Source organism: Elephantulus edwardii, unplaced genomic scaffold, assembly GCF_000299155.1.
Source record: "Elephantulus edwardii isolate Elephantulus edwardi_28Jun2011 unplaced genomic scaffold, EleEdw1.0 scaffold00008, whole genome shotgun sequence".
In the NCBI taxonomy this organism is placed as follows: domain Eukaryota; kingdom Metazoa; phylum Chordata; class Mammalia; order Macroscelidea; family Macroscelididae; genus Elephantulus; species Elephantulus edwardii.
In genome coordinates this window covers 1411502-1425396 of record NW_006399758.1, presented here as the reverse complement: position 1 = coordinate 1425396, position 13895 = coordinate 1411502, and the positions used below count along the sequence as shown (strand labels likewise).

At 43.3% G+C, this 13895-nt stretch overlaps 1 protein-coding gene across 1 annotated transcript in view; it reads left to right on the top strand.

The window, feature by feature from the left end:
* Positions 1-8332, top strand: part of LOC102852688 (chromosome unknown open reading frame, human C8orf46) — a 32660-nt gene extending 24328 nt beyond the window's left edge. Inside the window, exons 4-6 of the mRNA XM_006880426.1 lie at positions 1428-1489; positions 5836-5927; positions 8149-8332. Of these exons, the coding sequence (XP_006880488.1) occupies positions 1428-1489; positions 5836-5927; positions 8149-8332 (338 nt within the window). The remainder of the gene's footprint in view (positions 1-1427; positions 1490-5835; positions 5928-8148) is intronic.
* The last annotated feature ends 5563 nt before the right edge of the window (positions 8333-13895 follow it).

Below are 13895 nucleotides of genomic sequence, written 5' to 3'. Positions count from 1 at the left end.
CCCATTCCAAAGAAAGGTGATCAGACAGAGTGTGGAAATTATCAAACTATACCATTGATATCATGGACAAGCAAAATTCTGCTGAAGATTACCCCAAAACAACTGGAACAGCACATCAACAGAGAACTGTCTAAAGTGCAGACTGGTTTTAAAAGAGGCCGTGGTACTAGGGCTGTTATAGCTAATGTCAGATGGATCTTGGCTGAAAGCAGAGAATACCAGAGGAATGTCTATCTGTGTTTCATTGACTATGCAAAGGTATTTGACTCTGTGGATCACAACAAACTGAGGCTAACTCTGAGAAAAATGGGAACCCCAGAATACTTGATTGTCCTTATGCAAAACCTATACTTGAATCAGGAAGCAGTCATCAAAACAGAGCAAGGAAACATTGTTGTTGTTGTTGTGTGCCATCAAGTCACTTGTGATTCATAGCGACCCTATGTACAAGAGCCTTAAACACCATTCTATCCTGTGTCAACTTCACCTTCTCAAACACACTCATTCCCACCACTCCACTCACAAAATCGATCCATCTCATTGAGGGTCTTTCTCTCCTGTGCCGTCCCTCCACTCTCCCAAACATGATGTCCCTCTCCAAGGACCAGTCCCTTCTTGCAACATGCCCAAAGTATGTCAGACGAAGCTTCCGAATCCTTGACTCCAAGGAGCATTCTGGCTTCACTCTCTCCAGGACAAAACTGTTTGTTCTCCTAGCAGTCCACGGTACATTCAACACTCTTCTCCAGTACAGCTCGAAGGCATTAATTCTCTTTCTATCATCCTTGTTTACTGTCCAACTCTCCAATGCATAGCACACAATTGCGAAGACTATAGCCCGGATCAGGCGCACCTTAGTCTCCAGCCCAACGTCATTGCTCTTCAGTACCCTTGAGAGGTCCCTCACAGCTGACTTCCCCAGTGCAATTTGTCTCCTGATTTCCTGGCTGCTGTTACCAAGAATGTTGACTGTGGAGCCAAGTAAACTAAAACTGTTAACTATCTCAATCTCTTCGCAGTCCATACTGATGCTGCCAATTGGCCCACTGGTGAGAATCTTTGTTTTCTTGATGTTGAGTTTCAATTCATACTGAAGGCTGCAGTCCTTGACCTTCTGCAGCAAGCGCTCCAGGTCCTCTTCAGTTTCAGCAAGCAGTGTTGTGTCATCCGCATAACGCAGGTTTCTAGAACAGCCCCAGTTTCCAGAACAGCCCCAACCCCTAGAAGAATGCAAGGGCACAAGCCACACCACCCAACAATTACCCCATTGCCTGACCCCACTTCCTTGTTTTTTTCAGCTTTGCACAAAGGCCTTTAGTAATCCCCTGCTTGTAATTGATTGGCTATGCGGATAATTGATGCAGAAGCAGGGGGAGACAGAACACAAAGTACCCCTGATTATTCATCTCCTCTGTTCAACTTTGCAGTGCGGCTTTCTGATCCCAATTCATCCAATCTGTGTGGGAACCGAGCATATGGAAAATCATTGGTGAGTAAAAGCTATAACCGGTTTCTTGTAGCTGTTGTGCCTTAAACGGTTCACTATGCCTGAAAAGGGAATAATTCTCCTTTGCACCAGGCCTGAGAATTAGAAAACCTCTGATGAGAATTCTTGGCTCCTAAAATTATGTCCATTGACCCTGTGTTGTGTTCTTGTAGCATCCACCAGCTGCTTCTGTTTCTCTGGCCAAAATTCAGCTCTCAGACAAGATATTACTCAATGAACATCTCATAAATGGGGAGAAAGAATTGTCTTTCAGCTCAGCCCCTACCAGGTGGAAAAGCCTGGTTAATTCCCAAGCCCAGCTCCAGTCATCTAAAGATATAAGGATCTGGAGCACTGTTTTTGTGTGAAGCACAGAACATTATAAATCTCAGGGGAAGAGCACCGTCTTAGGAGGACATCTGCTCAGATCAGTCTTTGGAAGCTGACATGGAAATGAGTTTTTATGTTCTTTTTAGCTGCCATTGAATGGAACAAAACACTACCCATTCTTCCACTATCCTTATGATCCAGTGAGTGAGATTCAGATGATTTATTGTGTTTTCATTAGTTGATTTCTAGAAGTAGATCTCCAGGCCTTTTCCCATGGTTTATCTTAGTCTAGAAGGTTCACTGAAGCCTATTGAGCATCAGAACCAACCCCCACTACCAAACAGCTGGTGGTTATACACGAGGTGCACTGCCGGAAATCAATCTAATGCTCCCTCATCTATGGGGAGAATTCTTCCACTGAAACATCAAGACTTCAATCGGATTTAGGGTTGTTATTGTTGTTGTTATGTGCCATCGAGGCTCCTGCAACCCATAGTGACCCTATGTACAGCAGCTCTGAAGCCTGCACTGTCCTGAGCCATCTCTGACATACCAACCTCCATTGCTATCAATTCATCTCATCTGGGGTTCCTTTCCTGCACTGTACCTCCCCTCTTCCAAGCATGATGTCCTTCTCCAAGGACCAGTCTCTCCTGGAAACATGTCCAAAGTATGTGAGACAGAGTTTCAAAATCCTCGCCTCTGAGGAGAAACTTGGTTTCATCCTCTCCAAGACAGACCTATTTGTTTTCTTGGTGGTCCATGGTATGTTCAAGACTCTCCTCCAGCACCACAATTCAAAGGCATCAATTTTTCTGTCATCCTTAGTCATTGTCCAGCTTTCTGATGCATAGCAAATGATTGCAAAGACCATGGCCTGGCTTAGGTACACCTTAGTTTCTAGACTATCATTGTTGCTTTTCAGTATTCTGGAGAGGTCCCTGCAATTTGTCTTTTGATTTTCTAACTGCTAGTGGTGCCAAGAGTATTGATTGTGGAGCCGAGCAAACTGTAATTGATAACAACCTCAATCTTTTCTCCATCTACCATGGTGCTGCCAATTGGCTCAGTGGTGAGAATCTTTGTCTTCTTGATGTTCAGTCCATATTGAAGAACACGGTCCATGACCTTCTGCAGCAAGTGCTTCAGGTCCTCCTCAGTTTCAGCAAGCAAGGTTGTGTCATCTGCACAAGGGAGAAATCTAACCACCATGCAGACCAAACAGCTCTAGCAGAGAGCTGAGAGTGAGAATTCCTCGTGAGGGTTGTCTCAAGGGATGTTAGAATGGGCCAGCCTTTTTTTTTTTTTTTTTCTTTATGAGGCTCTTCTTCAAGGACTGGTGCCTTTTTTTTGTTTGTTTGCTTGCTTGCTTGTTTTGGTTTTGTGTTTTTTTCCCTTTTCTTATTGTGTACCATCAAGTCGGATTTGACTGGCACAGGAGGAGATTACCATTCCTTCTTCAATGGAACATATGGTGGATTTGAACTACATGCTTCAGGATTGCAGCAGAATGGGCCACCCTTTATATTCCCTTCCCAATCCATCACCACATGTGGGCCACCCCAGTAAAGGTGTGACCATGGGCCAAAGGCCCTCAGTAGTGGTGGCTAACCCAAAAGGACTTCACAGGAGAATCCAAGTTGTCCATCTCCAGATCCACCTCAGCATCAATCTGCAAAAGGGTGGGGGTGGGGGGATTAAAAAAATTTTTTTTTTCAAAATCCCACCTCCTTCCTTTTCTTCTGAGTTTGATGGGCAGTCATTGTTGGGATGATAATCACCAAGATTGAGGTTATCTGGCATCTGAGGAAATTCTGGATATTTTTAAAACATCATTTTACAAGATTTATAGAATAATAAAACAGCAGAACTAGAAGAAGCAAGTGGGACTGTCTAGGCAGCTGTCTTGTTGTTATTAAACAAATTGGACAGAGATATTGAGAGTGTCACTGGTAGATTTGGCAAGAAATATAATACAGGGATCTCATTCAGCTCACCACTGTGAAACCACATGGAACAGCAGGGAGAGAACAAGAGAGTTTTCCGGGAATCCCCTTTCCTCAACCTGTTGCTCAGGGAGAGATGGGAGAATCTAGGTCCTTAGCACAGGCGAATGTCACCAGGCTGTGACAGGCCAAGCAACTGCCTTCAAGGAAGACTCGGGTCCCAGCCCTTGAACAAGCTCAGACAGCACCCTTTGCAGCAAATAGCTACAGCTGAGGGCCCTGAGCAAGTGGGAGAATAGTGTGGTTCTGGGGTCGTGGTTTCTTCTTGTTGAACCAGCCCATAGGTCACCCTCAAGCAGGTGTTTATAGGCCATTTAATCATTCAGAAAGAGATTGCTCATCCTTCTCCCATGGAACAGCTGGCCACTGAGCTCCCTAGGCATCGTGACTAAACAGAAGCAACAGTAATGGAGGCTGGAGGAGGCTGACGGGCCCGACCCTCGTGGGCCCGAGACGTGGCCTATGTCCTGCAGCTCCCAGAGACCCTCCGACCTGAGAGCAGCCCAGAGACCACATAGCCAAGTCTGAGTCAACACTGTGCTGCACTCAGTGAGGCTGGACTGAGGAAAGAGGACAGAGGGAATGGGTAACAAGATCAGAGCTGGGCATGTGCACTAAGGCTGTTGGCATGATGAGGAAAGAACAAGAGAGGCCACAAGGTGGCACAGTAACTCTGCCCACAGTGCAGACCTGCTCCAGAGGGTCAAGATAGGAAAGGCTGGGCCCAAGGCTTGAGGATCCCCAGAAATTTCAGGAATGTTGTGACTTTAAGCATTTGTTGGGGCTTAGTCTTGAGGAACAAAGTCCACTGACCTCTGGACTAGTCAGACCATGAGTGAATTTTCACTGAGCATGAGTTACATGAGCACTTAACGCCTCCTTTGGAAGGGCTCAGATACAGACACAAAGGGGGCAGTGCAATCTTTATGGGGAAGAGGGACTAGACAAACATATAGAACAACCAGGAAACCAAAAAAGAAATAGAACTGGTGGGGTGTTAAAGTATGCCACATAGATATTAAGTGCTGTGGGGACATCTGCACAGAGATGTCCATGAGCCAGGCAGGAATATGCGAAGCCTCAACCCAGACAGTGAAATTAAAGCCAAGAGAAAATGCAAAATTGTGAACAAGCACTGGTGGTGTGGCAGCATTGGAGTGTGGGGCGGGCAACAGTGTGACTAAACTTGACTGGGGTTAACAACGCACACAGAGTGAGCCGAAGAGGGTGTTTCACAGATAGGTAGAGGCTGCTTTGGAAGATCAAGGTCCAGGGTTGGCTTCTGTTTACTATCTCAAGCAGTGAGTCTTTATGGGTTCTAGAATCAGGAGTGGGGTACTTTGGTGCCCTAGTGGTAAGGAATTGTGCTGCTAACCCAAAGAATCCACAGGAATCTGAAGGACAAAGATGGGCAGTTTCCTCTCTTGCAACTTATTGCCTCTGAAAACCGAAGGAGGGTCAGCTAAGGGTCAGTTTCAACTTGACAGTACACAACAACTGATTAAGGAGTGGCATGTTATATTTGTCTGATCTGGTGGGAAAGTTGAAGATCCCAGGTGACAGGCCCTTAGAGGTTGTACTGATGGAACTGGAGACAGGACAGGATAATCTGGGTCATATTTACTGGCAAAAATCTGCAGGATTTGACAGTAGATTGCATATAGTTGACTGAGGTTGTGAGAGGTGACAGTCCTCAGGCCAGATTGAGGATTGTTTCTCTAGGTCAGTTGTTCCCAAAGTGGAGTCTCACAGTAATGACATCATCAATGAGTACCTGGGAACTTGTTAGAAATGCAAATCCTCAAGCCTCACTTCAGACCCTCAGGATCTGGCTAGGGTGGGGTCCAGTAACCAGATTTAAGAGTTCCAGGGGGTCTATTTGAAGTGTGAAAACTGTTGCTGTAGGTCATTTTACCTCAAACAATTTAGTCATCCCTCTGTCCAAGGACCCCAGACAGGGCCAGGGTGGGCGTTATGGAGACATCCTTCACATTTCTTTTCCATCCTCCACAGGTTCCTCTGGTCCCCCGGATTTCTGTGAAAGCCCCAGCGGCAGTGGGGGCAGCAGCTACAGGCCTGGAGAGCAGTTCTGTTAAGACAAAGGGGTGAGTGCTCGCCTTCTGCTCTGACCCACACACAGGAGAGGAACAGGTGGCCTGTTTACAGTCCATCAAGATGCTGAAACAAAAGCCACGCCAGCTGTAAATTATGTTTTAATGAGGGTGATAATCTCTGCTCTCCTAGAGTCTGGTCAACTGTTTCCCAGGGATTAAGCTGAAGTGTTTGTGATGGTTTCCACTTTATGAATGCAAGCTTTTTCCAGTCTTGGAGAAATCTCCTTTGGGAAGGTTTTTGGTTAATTAGATGAATGTAATCATGAGCCATATTCAGAGCCTCCCACAAGCATGCTAGTTCAGAAATGCCTTAAGAATTAGGTCAAGAGCTCCTACCCACTGAAAGGAAGTGTGTGGAGTACAACACAAGGCTTTCAAACCAGCTTTGTGACTTCTGTGTTACTATTAAATTTAGTCTAGACTAGCATTAGGGTAGCAAATCATCTTCATGGGTTAGCCCTAGGACTTTACCTCCAAAAGTCATGCTCCAACCATAGCTGAGAATTTGGGACATCTGCCTGTTCCAGCCAGATTACTTGCATAGACAAAGAATTATAATAAAAACCTCAATACCATCAAGCCAATTTTGACTTATAGTGTCCTTCCATCCTGTTTCTGAATCTGTAAATCTTAATGAGAGGAGACTGCTTATCTTTCTTGCAAAGAGCAGCAGTGGATTCAAACAGATATTTCCATTAGCAGTGAAACATGCTACACACTACACCACCTACACACTACACACTCTAAATGCTTCTTAGAATTACCATACAGCACAGCAATTCTACTCCATGGTAAATACGCAGGTTTCAAACAGGGACTCACATTCTCATACACTTGTATTCATTCATTGCAGACTTACTCACAACAGGCAAAATGTGGAAACAACTCAAGTGTCTATCAATAGATGAATGGATATACAAAATAATACACACACACACACACACACACACACACACAATGTAATGTTCCTTCATAGAGACATGAAATTCTGAAGCTATGTGAATAAGCCTTCAAAACATCTGATGAAAAAAAAAACACCAAAACATCTGATGAATGGGGAAAAGTCCAACAGCAAAGAGCAAATATTGTACCTCACTCTCATGAAGTATCTAGAATTAGTCAATTCATAGAGGTGGAAATCACATTAGTGATTACAGAGATAGAGACAGAATGATTAAAGAGTTCTCATTATCTCTTAGTATAAAGCTTCTGTTTGGGGTGACAAAAATTGTATAGTAGTTATGCTTGCAAATTTTTTAAACCCTGAATTTGTGTTTTTAAAACATAAATTAGAGTGAGTTCAAGCCTATATATATATATATACACACACACACACACACACATATATATATATGTGTATATATATATATACCTGTTATGCATCAGAGAGTTGGACAATGACCAAGGAGGATAGAAGGAGAATTGATGCCTTTGAGCTGTGGTGCTGGAGAAGAGTATTGAGAATACCATGGACTGCTAGGAAAACAAACAGATTTGTCCTGGAAAGGGTTAAACCGGGTGGCTCCTTGGAGGCAAGGATTCTGAGGCCCCGTCTAACATACTTTGGACATGTTGTGAGGAGAGACCAGTCCTTGGAGAGGGACATCATGCTTGGGAGGGTGGAGGGACGGCGCAGGAGAGGAAGGCCCTCTAGGAAGTGGATTGATTCAGTGACTGGGATAATTGGGATGGGAGTGTCAGAGACAGTGCGATTGGCACAAGACAGAGCGGAGTTTAGGGCTGTTGTACATAGGGTCGCTATGAGTCGCAGGCAACTCGACGGCACATAACAACAACAACAACTATATATATATATATATATAAAAGGAAAGCTAGCTTGCACTGAGTGGGAAGCTAGAAAACTTAGGTAATAAAGGTGCTTTTCTTATGTTCTGATTCCTAAGAGGCCCTGACAGATCAGCTGACGCAGTGGGATAGGGTGGAGAAGGAGGGACCAGGAACAGAATTTGAGGTCCCATAGGGTAGAGTTCTCAGGGTCCCCCCTTCCTCAGTCTCTTGTGATGTGCACTCATGGGGAGTCATTCTCATGAGGATCCCAAAGGTGACCCCAAACTCTTCAACCATGCAGAGCCTGCCCACTGGATGTGCTCATAGAGGAATAAAAGGTAAGGCTACTTTTCTCTAGGGTGAATAATTGAAAGTCTGGCTCAGTAGAGTGACTGCCCTCTCCACCCACCCCTGGCCTGTATAGATCCAGATATCTCAAAAAGATGACTGAGGAGTACCCCGCCCTTCCCCAAGGAGCAGAGGCCTCTCTACCGCTGACCGGAAGTGCTTCCTGCGGTGTGCCCAGCATCCTCCGGAAAATGTGGATGAAGCACAAGAAGAAATCGGAATATGTTGGAGCAACCAACAGTGCCTTTGAGGCTGACTAAGGGTGACCCTCCCCAGAGGCCTTGTCTTGACCACAGTTGGCTGGACAAGAGGAGAAACGTGAGGACTGGCATTGAGCGAGTTCCCCTGGTAGGTGGTAGCTAGTTGAACGCCTTTACTAATCAAGTGTCCTGGTTCAGGGCTCAGGTTATGAATTGGTTTTGGATGCAAAATAAAACTATTCATTCTTAGGATCGCTAATGCTATTGGTCTGAAAATTACACTGAGATGCCATAAAGTTTATATTCCTATCTTTAATCAAAACTACACCAAAATTGAACTCGCTTAAACAATTTTAAAGACCTTCAAGGAAGGAAGGTAGAAAACTGCACTGGCTTCGTTGGTAGTTCTAATGTGTACACTTTCTAGTTAAATATAAGAACCTGATGTTAAAGCCACTTATAAACACATGAGTGTTTCTGTTGTCAAATTTGTTTCACCTTGGTGAGATAAGAGTTTTAATGACAAAGCACTATTTACTTAATTTTAATATTCACTAGAGATTAGTTTTGATGCTCCTTTGGCATGATCGCATGAATTCTGTATTTTTTAATGTGTAGTATTTCTATAGAAATAAGTGATTTAAAATTAAATGTTGGATGCTAATGATTTCTCATGTGGTACAACTTAGTGAAAATAATAATCCTTTGCTTTGAAATCATTGTTTTAGTTTTTGAAAGTGCTTTCTCATTCTTTATCTCTTCTCTGGAAGTTAGCTGTGCAGCTAACCCAAGAACCTCATATCTCTGGCAATTCTAATACACCAGCAGCTCCTCCCATTGCAATTTACAGTCTCAAAAACACTGAGGAGGGTTGCTGAGTTGGAACCTGCTTGATGGCAATGAGTTTGAGTTTTTCCAGTGTCTTCACAAAATTGCTATTTAAAGAAAGTACAATTCTTTCCCATCTACAGATGACAAAATGGGAACATTAGCAGATAATGTAAGATCATGTATTGAAACTAGACAACAGGTCTTCAACTTCTTTTCTGGCAGACTCCTTTGCTCAATTAATTACTCCAGCAACTAGTTTGAGGATGCTTTGACAACTGAGTGGTGGGATTATGCCTCTAGAGGCAATTTTTGAAGGGAAAAATCTAATAGAGTTGGAAAAGTAAATTATGTGAGTTACATATATCACTATGTATTGGGTGGAACCAGAAGAAATTGCCAATTCAAAACAATTTAATATCATATAATTCAAACTAATACATAACATTATGCTTTCCTTCTTTTAATGAAAATGTCATCACCAACTCCATCGTTAAAAGTCACCATCAAAATCACGCTTATATGATTTTATAATAATGATGATGCTTTTTATATTTGTTGCTACTTACTGAATGCCTACTGTGTCCAGGCATCATATTGGGAACTTTGCATATATTGTCCAAATTTTTCTAACAATTCTGCATTAGAGGTCCTTGCCCTTGTAATAAATGTAACCAATGAGGTTAAGTGATTATTCACAATGACTACTTGGGCAGACAATACCTATGGCTTATCTATTCCTAGATACAAAATTGTTCAGAGCATAGAGAAGGACCAAAGTTAGTAAATAAATTTCATCTCATGCTAAATATGATTGACTGATAGAGGCTGCCTGAAGTGCAGTGTTCAGATAGAATCTGAGAAAAAAAAGTGCAGTGATCCATTAGTAATGCCTGCTATGTAAAGAATTAGTAGCAAAATCCTTGATTCTTTGTCACCCCTGGCCTAAACCCTGCCCCCAAAGTCTTGTTTTCTAATTCAGAGGTGAACAGAGTACTTTTCCATTAATCCAACCCACTTAATGCAGATTCCTTGATGAAATTTAGATTAAGACTGTGTTGGAAATTCCATATCTTACATCAAAGAAGACTTCAGACACATTCCAGGTCTCTAACTCAACTGTTATTCATGGCTGTTGCTCTGAAGCAATGTGTTTCTTTGCTCCCAGTTACTTATTTCCATATCCCAGGTGAACCTTTTATGAAGCCATGGAGAATAAGAGGCCTTGGCTTCCATGCTTCCAGCTTGGAAATCTCTGCTTTTCAACCATCGTTTTCAATTTAGACACCCAACCTTCCCACCCAAGTGTGATTTAAAGACCTGGGCATCTTTTGATGAGGTAATCCCCACCTCCAGGGATGGCCTAGATTTTGGGGAACCAAAGCAAAGCTAAGGCAGAAATAAGTGATCTATGCTGAACCTATCAATCAGAGTATCTTAAGGCTTTTTAAATTTATTTCATTTATATCATGCTTTCTGCTTATATGTGGCAGCTGGAGACTTATATAGGATGAAATGAATTTATTTATTTTAAATTTAAATATTTTATAGTAAAATGTTTGCCTTGCATAGAATTTTTTTTTCTTTCCAACTCAGAAATAAAATGTAACTTTGTCAATGACGTTAATAAACCACCACAAGAGCGTGCTGGAGGCTCATTCTTTGAATGAGAGGGAAATGTTTTACAAAAGCAAAGAATTACATATCTGGACTGCACTGCTTTTTAGGCCAAATGAAAAAGATCATAGAAAAAATTCTTTCCATCCTAAGTTGATGTCTGGTTTGGGTATGACAAGCCCTGCCTAATAGTTGACACCAGGTCATTTCAGATGGCCCTGGCCTAGCTCCACTTGCCCTTCCTCGGCTTGAGCCCACTCCTCCCCCCTGCCCCCTGACCCCTGGCTGCTGATGCTGGTCCCTCACTCCCCACTACAATCCCCAAGGAGTCTAGGGGCATCACAGCCTGCAGCCTCTCACCCTTCAGTAAGAGAAGTGCCTAGCCATTCTCCTCTGTTGCCACCTCATGTCCAGCCTCTCTGATGTCAGCCTCTGTGATTCATGTTGCAACTACTTGCTTTAGGAGGCCAAAGCTAACAGCAGATGGACGTCCGGGAATGACCCAGCATAGAGTCGTCTCACGTCAGAGGCAACAGGGTTCCGGGACATTTAGGGTAATAAAATTGTCTCTGCTAGGACCGAGTCCAATCACGTATTTCAGTTCTGACTTGAGAGCACTCTGTGGCAATTCTGCCCGCCCTACCCAGCACTTAGAGCACCTTTAGAGCAGACAGATGGGCAGTGGGCAGGGGAAACAGCTCCAATTAGAACCCAGTTTGAAAAGGAGTCACGTGACAAGTTTTCTATGACTCTAAATTGGCAGAGACAGAGGGATGAGCAAGGGAAAAACACCAGCAAAAAGATGACTCTCCTAAGAATTATTTTATCCCAGCATTTGCATTTTGGTTTTCATTTCTTTTCTGAACATCAGCCTCTATTGAAAATTCTGTGTTGCATCTATCACAATAAATGCAGAAAGAGATCTCATTTTGCAGATTAGACCCACTCCTAGATTTTTTGATTTTTTTATTAACTTGGAGCCTGGAATAAAACTCACTTCTACTAGTTGTTGAGAGAGAGTAGGTAAATAGGAAAGGCATGTGCGACAAAAAGCATAAAGATATAGAAACAACCACATCTGACCTCTATCAATGTCACAAAGGTAAATAACCCCCATCAGCAGCATCCAGTATCAAACTAATTCTCATATGGACATATATGGCCTCCATGCTCCCACATCTACTAATTTCAGTGTCAGTTGTACTGCTCTACTAGGTCTGAAATCTATTGCAATGGCCACACAGATCTTACAGAGCCATTTTACGGTTATAGGGTTTACTAGGGAAGTTACCAGGTTACAATTCAGGTTGGTATATTCAATTGGATATAATTCCTTAGTCAAGACAGCTTCTCAAGCTTGCTCACAGGCTCTTGGCTCATAAGCCTCAGGGTTTAGGTCAGTTCTCTTAGTCCTGTCAATTATGATGTCTCCCCTCAGTCCTCTAGCAAGCTTGGGTGAAGGCCCCTGGCTCTAGCTCTGGGGAGCAGCAGACCCAGATCAGTTCGGCCTCATGTTATTCTCTAGTTCACCACTCTGGCTGCTGCTGGTCTCAAGTGCATCCCAGTCCCAATGTGCTGCTAAGCCTGCTCAATTTAAATGTGGTGGGATGGGAAGCACTTCCCAATCCCTGAATGATTAGTTTAAACACACCCTATTTCAAGTTCCCAGTGAAAGCAAAGCCAAAGGTTAGGAAAGCCATTTTGAACAATAAACCCTGCCACCACAGGTGCCAAAAGAGAAGCAGCAGAAGGAAACTGACCAGGTGCCTTCTCATTCTTAGCACTCCAGGCCACAGAACCTGGGTCAACCTTATTTCTATCTCCTTGTTGGGATATGTGGAAAAGCCAAGCAGAGAAGATAGCATCACTTCACATTATAGATGCTTTCCACACCCTCAGATATCTCCATACCCGGGTAGTCTGAGAGATGCCAACCCATAGTGTTAAGCTCTAGACTGGCCTCTTGCATTGATTGCCTTGATATTCACATCCCTTCAAAGTCTCTCTATGATGTATATGGTTAAATGCTCAGCTATTAACTGTAAAGTTAGTCATTCAAACCCAATTAGGGACCCCTCAGAAGAAAGGCCTAGAAATCTGCTTCCAAAAAGCAAAAGCCATTGAAAAACCTGTGGAGTTTAATTCTGCTCTGACACACATGGTCATCATGAGCCAGAGTAGACTCTTTGGCACTGGTTTGGTTTCATTTTATCCTCCTGCCACCGGAGCCAAGGAGTCTTGGTGGCATAGCGCATTATGTGTGATACTACTAAGCCAAAAGTCAACTGTTCAAATCCACTAGCCACTCTCTTCCCATCAAGATTTATTGTCTTGGAAAAGAGGTGGAAAGTTTACATGACTCAGAAGCAATGGTTTGGGCTTGGCTTTGGTACCAGGGGACATACACTCAAGTCTTTGCCTGTTCACCCTGATGTTTTCCTGGAAGGAGAGTAGGATCTGGACCTTGCTTAACCCCAATAGGCATGTTGTTGTTGTTGCTGTTAGGTGCTTTTGAGTCAATTACAATTTATAACAACTCTATAAACAACAGATCCGAACCTTAGCCTATTCTGCACAATCCTCATGGTCTCCAGCATGCTCGAGCCCGTTGTTATAGTCACTGTGTCAATCTATCTCGTTAAGAGTCTTCCTCTCTTTCTGACCCTCCACATTTCCCTGCAAGATGCCATTCTCCAAGGACTGGCCCCTTCAGACAACATGCCCAAAGTGTGTGAAGTAACATTTCACCATCTTCACATCTAAAGAGCACCCTGGTTGTACTTCATCCAAGATAAACTTGTTTGTTCTTTTGGTAGTCCATGGAAAATTCAGTACTTTTCTGAACAAGTCAAAGGCATCGATTCTTCTTAACTTTTATTACTTCATTGTCCAAAGTAAATATGCCAGTAGGCAGAATTCTGAGAAATTGTGGACACATATATTGGACTCCATCTAAAGAGGCACAAATTGAGTTTCTCATCATTTGTCCTCCCCGGCTTCAGGTGTTCTGCAGGAAAGGTTCCCCACTTCAACTGTGAATCAGATTTGCTAATATCAGGCTCCACCGAGCTTGAGACACAATTTAAGTTAAAGGAAGTGGTCAGCACCCAGCCTGGCCTTCATGTGTTTAGAAAGAGGTTGAGGGCCAGGGATGCTCCACATCAGGGGTTACTGAGTA